This window comes from Staurois parvus, unplaced genomic scaffold (assembly GCF_062004578.1).
Source record: "Staurois parvus isolate SC_StPar_1 unplaced genomic scaffold, SC_StPar_1.0 ptg000029l, whole genome shotgun sequence".
Lineage (NCBI taxonomy): Eukaryota > Metazoa > Chordata > Amphibia > Anura > Ranidae > Staurois > Staurois parvus.
In genome coordinates this window covers 954,351-967,641 of record NW_028317825.1, presented here as the reverse complement: position 1 = coordinate 967,641, position 13,291 = coordinate 954,351, and the positions used below count along the sequence as shown (strand labels likewise).

At 39.3% G+C, this 13,291-nt stretch overlaps 1 protein-coding gene across 11 annotated transcripts in view; it reads left to right on the top strand.

Annotated features, from left to right (window-relative positions):
* TSPOAP1 (TSPO associated protein 1) overlaps nucleotides 1–13,291 on the top strand; it is a 188,740-nt gene that overhangs the window by 153,698 nt on the left and 21,751 nt on the right. For 10 of the 11 annotated variants that reach the window (XM_089657078.1, XM_089657041.1, XM_089657033.1 and 7 more), the window contains 5 exons: nucleotides 385–570; nucleotides 2,843–3,901; nucleotides 5,928–6,036; nucleotides 8,242–8,432; nucleotides 8,586–8,754. In XM_089657078.1, coding sequence (XP_089513204.1) covers nucleotides 385–570; nucleotides 2,843–3,901; nucleotides 5,928–6,036; nucleotides 8,242–8,432; nucleotides 8,586–8,754 — 1,714 coding nt within the window. The remainder of the gene's footprint in view (nucleotides 1–384; nucleotides 571–2,842; nucleotides 3,902–5,927; nucleotides 6,037–8,241; nucleotides 8,433–8,585; nucleotides 8,755–13,291) is intronic. The other variant, XM_089657071.1, reaches the window with a different exon arrangement.

Sequence of the window (13,291 nt, the reverse complement as noted above, 5' to 3'; positions counted from 1 at the left end):
TTGCCTACCATTCATTTAGCAGATAAAACGGCTCATAGTAAAATACCCATTCCCTTGCTGCAATGCTACAGAGAAGGACTGTTGCTCTTAGTATGTAAGCATCAGCCTCTCTGTAGTGTTGTGACACCCCCCTCATTGAACCAAAGCTCATGTTCCCTGCTGATGGGAGAACTCTCTAGCTTTGGCTCACAGGGGATGTGTTGAACCTGCTGCACAGTGACTGATAAATAACATGTAGATAGGGTTTTGTTCTTATACATTATTTGCCATTCAGAGGGTATTTTTCCAGGTTCAGATAACTTTTAATTTAATGATATGACGTTGAGATTTGTAGGTTAACGTATATTATTGTGTGTTTACATTTACTGTATTTGTCAAACTCAGGATGCTGGTGAATTGCCTTTAGACACACATTCAAGTATTGCGCACATAGATCACAGTCGTAGCTCTAACCTGTCTGACATTCTGGAAGAAGAGGAGTATGAGGAAGATGAAGATTCTAGTGTTATTCCCAGTGCCCAAAAGTGGGCTCAGACATCCAGGAACCCAGCAGCAGATAGCTCAGCAAAGGTAGGTAATGCTTACTTTGTTGACCTATACACCTAGTTCAAGAAATACTTTCCAGTTGTTGGAACTTCAAATGCTGTCAATTTTAAATACAGTTTTGAAACTCGAAACTCTATATAGAGACTCCTGACGTAACATATACTGAGTAACTCTGTGCTGGTCTTTATTTTTCTTACCTGAACTAACAAAACAGAAAAGCTATAAATTGATTGCTACAGAAATCTCCAGACGTTTGCTTGTGCAGTAGACATTGGCATTCAAAATTGGGTACATTTATGGCCGATATTGTGTAAAGCTGCCATGGTCTCAATGGTGATTGCCAAAGTTAGCAAAAGTTTAATGGGTAGTGTAAGAAAATATGGGTGATTAAAAACATAATACGGATGTATCAATATTATTATTCCACTCCCACTTCTCACTGTTCATTAGGGGTAGGTCAGCAATGAAACACACAACATAAACTGTAGGTGAGAAAGATTGTTATTTAAAGAATCAAAAAAAAAAACAAAAAAAAAAAACAGCTTTGTTACTGATAAATGTTACTTAAATTATATAGAATCAATGACCAATTCTAAATCGCATAAAAATCACAGGCAAAGATTAGTAGCAATAAGACCCAATACCTAAAACCCAAAGATAATATTCAAGCAATCATACACTGGAAAGACATCTAGCCAGCAAGCACATCCATTATTACCAGCCTCAGTCAGGTCTGCCAGTCGGAAACAAAATAACCACCGGTGCTAAAGGACTATGGGCACTACCATGTGTCAGTATCATCCCAGAAGCAGTTCCTCCATGAATTCCACAGGTAATGTATAGGCCTTGCTGCTCTCTTCAGATTAGGGGGATCTTTAAACACAATTGCTAAAACAAAAACAAAAGAGAGGGTACACCAGCCTTGTGGATTATCATATAAAGAATTTATTAGAATAATAAAGAATTTGCAATATACTCACAAAGGTAAGTATATTCAGGCATGTGTAAGTGAGGCTTATGTGTTTTAAGGGCACAACCCTCTTCATCAGCTCTGAAGGAGATGTACTCCTCAATGGTACTTTAGTATGTGACCTATAGGTGTTGAAGCGTCTGAAACTTTTCTGTATATGAAGTAAAGCATGCTTGATATACTCATTGTTGACCTTAAGGAGTTAATCCTCCACATTGTGTAAAAAGGATGTTTGATCCTGTATTCTCTGATGCTCCCCTTCTACTGTCTTCAATCCATCTGCTGATATAACAGAGCCTTCGGGGCAAGCTGCACGTGCTCAATTTAGTGTGCATTGCTAGTGAGTTTTTTTTTTCCTTTGAGAGGGTGCATGTGATCAGTACAGAGCCAATGAGCACTGTTAAGACAGAGGGTCGGAGGTCCTGAAGCCTCTTAGGACAATCTGGGGAGAATGCAAACTCCTCCTACAAGCTTTAGCCAGTGAATATAGTGAATACAAGGTCCTGAATTTAGTAACCCTTTAAGTGGCACAGAGCCACTATCTTTGGCTCTGTACCTTTTGTGTGCTATTTGCTGAATCCACTCACAGTGCAATCACAAGACTGGGCATGCACAGGACCACTGTTCCTGGATGACGTATCAGTATATCCTCCCAGAACAATAGGGGAGCAGACTACTGTCTGCAAGAAGTTAAACTAGTACAGAGCTACAGTCCAATGCAAACTTAATTTTAATTGAAATACTTGGCTGTCAGGTGTACTGGCAGGATTTTAGCAAGCCATCTCAATGTTAAATTTATTTGTGTTTATTTATTTGTGTTTGTTCAAACACAGAATCAGCAGTGAGTAATGTAGCACACTTTGGGACTAAGTTTTAAGAAAACCGATAATGTTCTCTACTGTCCACATGCTATCCACTCATCTGGACTATGTAGACTGTGGCCCACAATGGGACGCAGTGTGGAGTCGATGCTTAGCAGAGCAGAGAGCATCCTGTGATTGGTAGAGAGCCGTTCGTATGTCTTTGAAAGCTCCAGTGTCTGGCTTTTTACTGTTAATAACGTCAGTCATTTTTATTGTGCTCCATTGGCTTTGGACTTATGAAGCCAGTGGAGCGCAATGCACTTTGAATAGCAAACCACTGTTGTGTAAAATGTGCAGTATGGCTAATACAATAGTGTCACATGCTAATATGTAAGAGGTTTTTCTATGGGGTTTCTGAATAACTAATACTGTCAGCAGGTGATCAACTTTTGTTCTTAATGTGTCTATTACTTTCATATTACAACATTTTACTTTTTCCTCAATCTGTTACAAATGCATATAGCTGGACTGTTGTGAAACAGACAGTGATGAGGAAATTCTTGAGAGAATCTTGGATCTGCCTCTACAAAAGCATTGCAGTAAAAAGCTGTTTAGTATCCCAGAAGTGACAGAAGAAGAAGATGAAGAAGAAAATCCTGCCCCATCATCTTGCAAAGCTCCACTTTGTAATGTGGAAATCTCAAAATGCCATTATGCGAAAACTTACAAAGCCTTTCCACAGAAACCAGTGGGTCCAACCTGTGCAAACCTTTATACAGAACAATGCTGTAAGGACTTAAGTGGAAACAGCAGTAAACCTGAATGTTCTGTGGATGACTGTGTCTTTCAGGACTGGCAGCAGAAAGCAGGAAGTTGTGTTTCCCAGTCTCCCCTTTACTCGGTAAAGTCAACTGTTTCTGAAAGCACAATGTGGAATGTCAAAAAGAACAGCAGTGTGAATGAGAGAGCCCATTGCATGGCCGAAACAACTAGGATGAAGCAGAGTGAAGGGAAAGAGCACTGCAGTCGCTTGTCTTCAAATGCGAAGCAAGTTCTACTTTATAATTCTAGAGGCCATGATGTGAAAGAGCCAGTTTTCTCTGATACAAACAGGGAAGTTTCCCAAGCTGGCCACAGAAGTATAAAGGTTTCAAGATCATATCAGAAGCGTAAGTCATTTGTTCCCACAAATGTGACAACAAAATCTACTAGTACTTTTAGCAGTAGAAACTTGGAAATTGATATTGAATATGATACAGAGGATGAAGATGATCTGTCCGTCCCAACTTACTATGCCACACAGACTAAAGATGATATTTGGGAAGACAGTTCCCAGACCGACAGGGAAGGATGGAGTGAAAGCTCTGACTACTCTGAGCCTATTAGGTTTACTAGAATAAAGGATATTAAAAGGCAATCTAAAGTGCAGACAGGAACCACAGACTGTCTAAAACGACACACATCCCTACTACACATTGATCAAATTCATGGAGACCAGCAAGGCAGTGATAAAGAGGATCAAGGCAGCAGAACAGCAAGTAATAAAACTATGAGGACAGTCCGATGGGAAGCTGACAGAAAGGTGATACTTGGTTTTCCAGTGCTTACAGTGGTGTACAGTGTCCCCAGCTCCTTTTCCTGGTTATTGATGCAGTAGTTGCTGTGGCTTTGTTAGCGCCATCTTGTCTGCTTTTGCTTCATACATGATTTGAGAAATTACGTAGCTGAGAAAATGCAGCATTCAAGAGCTTTCACTGCTACTGCTTAAATGCTTCGCACAGCAATTGTCTTTAAACACCGTATTCCTCTGGAATAATTTACAAGGCTGTTTTTATGTCATATGTTTTATATATCATAAATGTTAAACTTAAATGGATCTGTGGGAAAGGGTGATCAAGCAGAACAGGCAACTAAAGCACACAGCTGATGGACCCTGTCTTCTGCTTTACATGCCTCTCGGGGACCACTCGGGACCCTTTTTAAAATGTACGTAAATCCTAACAAGTAACCTCTCCTTTATGCTCTTATTTAGTCATACTGCCATTGAAATAATTGTTATATCGGTTCAATTAGTGCAAAGAATTATATTTTGATTCTGCCAAGAATCTTGTTAGCTGATAACTTCCTGGGCCTCTGCTGACTGTTATCAGCATTTTTCCAATTTCTCTGTGGATGATAGAACACCACCCTTATGTAATGGAGTAGAGGGGGAGATGTTCTGTAGTCCTTACACTTCCTCTTTTATGTGATGACTCTGCAGAGATACAGTGCAGTGAGTGTTGTCACCCTAGGACACGAAGTGTGTTACTGGCAGAATGCCTAGGTGAAAATACAGGGCAGAGAAAGTCTGAGAAAGCAAACAAACTTATCCAGCACATCTACATACTGGTAAGCTGCAGTATATACATTTTATGTTTTTGGTTTTGGAAACACTTTAAGCATTTTCCACTTTATAGAGGAGAATAGCCCCCTCCCCCAACGCCCACAATGCAGTGCCTGGTACTGAGTAACCTATCAGCAGGCCAAGCCACTGCCACAATGGCAATAAAGGGCTTATTTGCAGTATGCTTTTGAAGAGTACAACAGACCATTTTATGTTGACAGCTGCCTGCTAAATCTGCTGGATAGCCTTATTACACTTTTCCCGTGGATTCATTTAAGGAGGTTTTCCTTTTTGTTCCATAAACACATATAAATATATAACTAGACCTTTACCTACAGTACATGCTAATAAGGCATGGTGAATTCGATAATGCCACCTTGCACATTTTGGAAACCAGTTTATCACCGTTTACATACACCAGGGGTGTCCAACCTGCGGTCCACTGGCCACATGCTGCCCAAGATAGCTATGAATGCGGGCCAACACAAAACTGTAAACTTATTTAAAAATCTTGAATTTTTTTTTTTTGCAAAAATGCATTTACACTGTGGCTGAGGAAAAATTGGACAGTGTCTCTACTGGACTTTTATAAGCTTTATCTTCCGAAAGAAAAATATCCCACTCTTCACAAGCACGCCTTAGTCTCTTAGTCATGTCATCCGTTTTTGGAAGCACCTATATTTGTGAGCAAGTATTTTCAAGGAAGAAAAACACGAAAGACAACATTGGAACCAAAATATCCTATGAGCACCTTGAGAATTTCTGCTACATCCATGGAACCACATGGTGCGTCAGTTTATTAAAAACAGTGTCAAATATTGCACTAGTTTTATGTTGCCCTCTTTTACTTTTATAATTAAAAAATTGCAAAAAATTAAGTTTTACATTATCTATATCTGTGATCGTTAACTTGTGATCTTCCCAACCTTTTCTGCTCATCAGCTATCCTGATTGTTAGGATATTTTATATGTGGCCCAAGACAATTCCTCTTCTTCCAATGTGGTTCTGGAAAGTCAAAAGGTTGGACACCCCTGACATACACCTTTTTAAAGGCCTTACTAGATAAGGATTATTGTAAATTATTTTGAGGAGTATTTGTAATGTCTGTGCTGTGAATCGCCATTGTTATTGTATGCTAGCCTTCGCTCGGCCTGGTCTATGTTATTACTCATAGCTGAATGATTATGAAGATAAATATTGATCAATTTGTTGATTTATCTTTAGGATGAGTGGAATGAAGAACCAAAGGTGCCATTACATCCAGATAATACTGGAAATGCAGTATTAGAAAAGAAGTCGAGATTAAATCATCTGGCCTCAGGCTCTGAACCAGGTTTGTAAGGGGTTTAAGCTTTATATTCCAGTCTTTTTATTGGAGATAATGGATGTACAAAAATGAAAAAGTACAAAGAAAGGAGAGACCTAAGCTCACAATGCAATTCAAAATGGAACAAATAGGCAAATGAACATGGCACACAAATATGGGAACCAGAAGTCCCTCTGGCATGACCCATTAATAAAAGGGATAAACAGCAACCATTCTCATTGATCCAGGACATATTTCACTATTGGGAAAATATAATATTTAAGTACCTGAGAATGACACAAAAGCAACCAGGTCCTAAATTTGAGTACATTAAGAAATAATAACAAGGTTAAGAAATGAAAAGAAGAAACGAGAAGAAAAAGAGAATAAAAGAGGAGTTGAAGTAGAGGAGGGTCAATGAAGGCCCCGCTAGGGGACAGATAAGTATTGAATCCACAGATCCCACATTTGATCATATTTCATCAAATTATTTTGAATAATGTAGGTAAGTTTGTCATTTAACCATGATTCGATTTACTTTTAACATAGTCAAGTGGCACCACCAATAGTAATGGTGATCCTCGGGGTTTAACATTTAAATTGTGTATCTGGCAAAAAAAGTACATCTCTTCAATATATAGTCACCTTCCTATGCATTGTCTTTGGAAACACTGCAAGTGCACAAAAATATCTTGATCTTGCTAAAAATCCAATAAACCTGTAACTTCATGTGTGTCTGCTGCACTGAAGTCTCGATCAGTATTAACAGCTCTGCCAGTTCACATCTGTGGACTATAGAACACCGTTTATCTGTTATGGCCATGAGGAGAGAGGGAGGAGTCCTTTGGACTAAATCAGGAGTGAGTAGCCTAGGATGGCAATGCTACTCCAGAAAAGATACCATATAGCGAGTCAGCATTGTAACCCTAGACAGGAAGAATTAATTTTAGCTGCAATATATTACATTTTTGTTCTTAGGTGTAAATACACTAGGCTGATGTCACACAGGCGATATGGATGTTAACAAATCTCAAGCATTGAGAATGCCAAAAGTCTGTCTGCTAGTCCCTGTGGGATCGCTCTCTCATTAGCTGACCCTTTTGCTGATAGCGATTGAGAATTTGGCAGGATTCGGGGCCAGTGAGGGAGCAATTCTGTAGAGGTTGTCCATGTGACTCTGCTGATCTGTTGGTAGCAGCAGAGTCACCAGTGAGAAATCAGCCTCAAACATCTACTAATCAACAAGGAATGGCTTCACCAGAAGAAGATTAACGTTTTGGAATGGCCCAGCCAGAGCCCAGACCTGACAGATTTGGAGTGTTTATGCAAGGAAGAGTGGGCAAATATTGCAAAGTAAAGATGTGCCATGCTGATATACTCATACCCAAAAAGAGTGCTGTAATAAAATCAAAAGGTGCTTCAACAAAGTATTAGTTTAAGGGTGTGCACACTTATGCAGCCACATTATTTTAGTTGTTTATGTTTACTTCTCCTCCTAAAAGATTTCAGTTTGTTTTTCAATTGAGTTACACAGTTTAAAGGTCACATTAAAGGTGGAAAAAGTTCTGAAATTATTTATCTTTGTCTCATTCTTTTACAACACAGAAACCTGACATTTTAACAGGGGTGTGTAGAGTTTTTATATCCACTGTATATGCAGTAAAGCATGCTTGTTATACTCATTGTGGACCCTAAGGGGTTAATCCTCCACATTGTGTAAAAAAGTGTTCGATCCTGACTTCTCTGATCCTCTCCTTCTTCTGTTCCAAATCCATTTGCTGATAGTACAGAGCCCTAGGAGGCACTGTGCACATGCTTAGTTTGGTGTGTATTGCTAGATATTTTTTTTTTCTATTTGAGGAGGGTGCATGTGATCAGTAAAGGGCCAATCAGCACTGTCCAGACAGAGGGTCTGGGTCCTGCAGCCTCATAGGACAGTCAGAGGAAAATGAAAACTCCTCCTACAAGCTTTAACCAGTGCTCAGTCAGGCATTGATCTAAGTCACAAGACTGCTATATACTGCTGATGAGAAAACATATTTAATAGTTTATATATACTAAACTATTTGCATTTCCATGTTCTGTACTGTGGGAGACCAGATATAGTGCATACATGGTCTTGAGTTTAGTAACACTTTAATTTAAATAATTGCATTTTTTAATTGTATGTTTTTACATAACCTATTTATATATTGTGTCTCATGAAGAATTTTTATTTGATAAATATTGTAGATGTTGCTGCCACACTTGCAGAGTGTCATCAGGATAAGGGTTTTCAAGAGAAAGAGAGCATCTCACAAAGACAAGAAGTCGATTCTATAAGAATGTTTGTAGCCCTTTTTGATTATGACCCAGAAACCATGTCACCAAACCCTGATGCATATATGGAAGAGCTTCCATTTAAAGAAGGACAAATATTACAGGTATATTTCTAATACAAGCTGTGCTTATATGTTTTTTGTCCAGACCAATCAATACAGCATCATTGTTATCTACCAATAATGTTTCACTTTTGATTTAGTCTTTTCTAGAGTGAAATTCGACTCTGCTCATTATAATGTGAAAATGTTTTCTAGGTTTTTGGTGATAAGGATACGGATGGATTTTATCAGGGAAAGCATGGAGGGAGAACAGGATACATCCCCTGTAACATGGTGTCTGAGCTACACATAGAGACTGAAGAAGTTAGAAAAGAACTTTTGAGACAGGGCCGCCTAACATCACCCTCATTACTGAATGACCTAGGTAAGCTGCTTCCTTGGGCTTCTGTTTGGTTGAAGATTTGTAATTTATATCATGAACTGTTCTTACCTTCCGCTTACAATGAATGCTGGGACATAGAAACAACTCCAGATGCCCAGAGAATCCACGCATGGATGGATCCAGGCATCAGCCTGGATACCCATGGTATGTGCCACCACTACTCTTGCCTGGTTCCTTGAGTAATGGAGCCACTGCCACTCTTGTTTGTCTGCTGCTTGCTGCAACATATTGGGCAGTCACATTTTTTCTATACAGGCATGAGGATGTGAGCCATAAATATGGCATAGCCTGTCTTGCCATTCCTCCTCAGTATTACAACCCCACTTTTCTGGGGTTTCAGAGCAGCTGAAGGCACAGCCAGCCATGTCAACAGAGGGATAAGTGATTGTGTGGGTATGTTTATGCATGTGTATACAGTGTTTGTATACAGTGTGTGCTTAGGTGGTACTGCGGTGCTATGCATTAAAGGGTGGTGGTGAAAAGAGTGTGTTCTACGCTGGGCTGCGTATACTTCTGAGCCCTGCACTGTGAATGTTACATACACCTGACCTCTGCACTATGTACATTACCCACTCCTGACACCTGCCCTCTGTACATTATATGTCTGCCCCCTGCACTCTGTGTAGTATATAATTCTGACCCCTGCACTATGTACATTAACCATTTCTTACACCCTGAACTGTGTGCATTACCCAATTCTGACCCCTGCACTCTGTACATAGGCTGAAATTTTAACTCCCTCCCATTGTTGCAATTTTGCAAAACCCACAATTCGCACCACCTCATTCTTTTCTGAGGCCGAAAAAGAGAGCTGAATCCACCTCCCAAAATGTCCCTAAATTGGTGCATGTCTTTTTCATAGAAGTGGCAGTGTATAGTGTACTAGTTGTTTGTTTTCAGCTTTAAGAACCATATCCTTTTATGAAGTTTTTCAGTACTCAGGACATTATTATATATTTGTTTTTTCTTCGGAAGCCAAAACAAAAAGGGAACAAAAGCATTTTAAAATGCTGTTGCATAACACTGTGGTATTTTTAGAAAATGTGTGGTCAGGATATCAGAGGAAAGTGAGGTAAGTACCTTTTAAAGAGAACTCTGGGTAGCACACAGACTTCATAATTTAGCAGTAAAATTTAGCAGTAAGTATACCTACCTAAAGCCGCATTAAACCCAAAACCAAAAATGTAAAATACTGCAGCTTACTAATCATTAGATCATTCAACATGTTTTGGAGCATTGCTCTGAAGAGGGAACAATATTTGCTCTGAAATATGTCAAGTATTATGGATTTTAATAAATTTGGGACTTTCATTTATCTACGTCCTTACTCTTCAATGTGTGGACTCCCATTATCCAACAACAGCATTGGGATGTGTTGTTGAAGGCCTCTTGGAATAGACTGTGGTTTCCTGCTATGTAAGCTTTTCAGCCGGGATACAAATTAATGTTTTCTCGGCCACTTGCCAAGGTGAGCTGCATACATTGATTTCAGTTTTCCTGTTTACCTACCAATACTCTTAGATGCGCTATGCCTTTTGTTTTGTTTTTCAATCAATGATGATTGGATCACTCTAGATGGAAAGCATTTTCTCTGCTCCCAACATTTTTGCCGAACTTTGAGTGGAAAGAGAGTTCATTAAACAGTGGTAGATTTCTGTAATTTATCCTGCCATCTCAGTCTTAGTTACCCAGGACCCTGTGTTCACTATATCTGGTCTCCCTCAGTATGCAGAACATGGAAATGCAATTATTTTAGTAAATATAAACCGCTAAATACCTTTTCTCATCAGCAGTTAGAGCAGTCTTGTGACTTCTATCAGTGTTCAGCAGAGCACTGGTTAAAGCTTGTAGGATGAGTTTTCTCTAGGAGGCTGTAGAGCCCCTGACCTCTGTCTGGGCAGTGCTGATTGGCCCTGTGCTGATCACATGCACTCTCTCAAGAAAAAAAACCCTATCTAGCAACACGCACCAAACTGAGCACGTGCAATGTCTCCACACGATATGTCTAATCAGGAAATAAGAGGGAGACACTGGAAGAAAGGGAGGATCAGAAAAGTTGGGATCAAACATCATTTTTAGATAATGCAGAGGATTAACCTCATAGGTTCCACAGTGAGTACAACAAGCATGCTTTACTGCATATACAGACAGATTTTACTGTTGTGGGTTTAGTAACACTTTAATCAAACTTCTCCCTGTACCTAGTTTAATAGTGCAGCGCTAAAAGAAATAAAATCCGAATATAGATATGAATATGTAACTGTGACATAAAACTTATGCATATTTTGTCATTTCGATTCACTGGCAACAGTTTTAAGTTATATGAGTAATACACCCAATATAGTGAACTAAAGTGCTAAATAAGTAACCAAATCTGCATAATTCATAAAGTGATTGAATAAATAATAGCAAATAAAAATCAGTTCATAAACAATATTTTTAAATGATGGGCATAGGGACAGTCCAATCAAATTCACTTCAAACTTGGCTGTACTATTCCCAAAAGTGAAAATCTTCAATGTAATCCACCACCACAATACACTCGCCAGAAACTAGTGTGAATAAAACATACTCAAATACTGTTACCAAGAAAAAACAAGACCTCTCTTGGTGTTTCTTCTGTGCTGGAAGATCATGCAGACATCTCATGTGGCTACCTGATCAAGAATTCAATTGTATAAGCCATTTAAATCTGCCATAGTATGTCAGTCAATCAACAAGATTATCCAAAACGATCCATGCGTGAGATGTCTGTACTAAACAATGGCTTATACAGTGGGGATCGAAAGTTTGGGCACCCCAGCTAAAAATTTGTATTAATGTGCATAAAGAAGCCAAGGAAAGATGGAAAAATCTCCAAAAGGCATCAAATTACAGATTCGACATTCTTATAATATGTCAACAAAAGTTAGATTTTATTTCCATCATTTACACTTTCAAAATAACAGAAAACAAAAAAATGGCGTCTGCAAAAGTTTGGGCACCCTGCAGAGTTAATATCTTGTACTGCCCCCTTTGGCAAGTATCACAGCTTGTAAACGCTTTTTGTAGCCAGCCAAGAGTCTCAATTCTTGTTTGAGGTATCTTTGCCCATTCTTCCTTACAAAAGTCTTCCAGTTCTTTGAGATTTCTGGGCTGTCTGTCACGCACTGCTCTTTTAAGGTCTAGCCATAGATTTTCAATTATGTTGAGGTCAGGAGATTGTGAAGGCCATGGCAAAACCTTCAGTTTACGCCTCTTGATGTAATCTCCCGTGGATTTCGAGGTGTGTTTAGGTTCATTATCCATTTGTAGAAGCCATCCTCTCTTTAACTTCAGCTTTTTCACAGATGGCATCAAGTTACCATCCAAAATTTGCTGAAATTTTATTGAATCCATTTTTGCTTCTACTCGTGAGATGTTCCCTGTGCCACTGGCTGCAACACAACCCCAAAGCATGATTGATCCAACCCCATGCTTAACAGTTGGACAGAGGTTCTTTTCATTAAATTCTGTGCCCCTTCTTCTCCAAACGTACCTTTGCTCATTCCGGCCAAAAAGTTCAATTTTAACCTCATCGGTCCACAGAACTTGTTTCCAAAATGCATCAGGCTTGTCTATATGTTCATTTGCAAAGTTCAAACGATGATTTTTGTGGTGAGGACGTAGAAGAGGTTTTCTTCTGATGACTCTTCCATGAAGACCATATTTGTACAAGTATCTCTTTATAGTGGAATAGTGTACCACAACTCCAGTGTCTGCCACATCTTTCTGGAGGGATCGTGCAGTCAAATGTGGGTTTTGAATGGTTTTTCTCACAATCCTGCGAGCTGTTCTGTCTGATATTTTTCTTGGTCTTCCAGATCTTGCTTTAACTTCCACTGTTCCTGATGACTGCCATTTCTTAATTACATTCCGAACAGAGGATATTGACATCTGAAAACGCTTTGCTATCTTCTTATAGCCTTCTCCAGCTTTGTGAGCGTCAACTATTTTCAGTTTCAATTTTCTAGACAACTGCTTAGAAGAACCCATGGTGCTGATTGTTGGGGCAAGGTCAGATGAGTCTGGGCATTTAAAACCTTTGAGATTGACATCACCTGGTCTTCCCAGACGATGATTGAGAACAATCCATGACACTGGCAGGTCTCAGCTTGGCAAAGGGGACAGTGCATGCTAGAAATTCTGCAGGGTGCCCAAACTTTTGCAGACGCCATTTTTTTGTTTTCTGTTATTTTGAAAGTGTAAATGATGGAAATAAAATCTAACTTTTGTTGACATATTATAAGAATGTCGAATCTGTAATTTGATGCCTTTTGGAGATTTTTCCATCTTTCCTTGGCTTCTTTATGCACATTAATACAAATTTTTAACTGGGGTGCCCAAACTTTCGATCCCCACTGTACAATTGATTTCTTGATCAGGTGACCACATCTGACAGAAGATACCAAATCTCTTCTCAGAAGCCTCTAGCTCTGGAAATCGTAGAGCACAAATCTCTTTACCCAGACTTCAACTTCCAAACCAAAGTTCAGCCCTG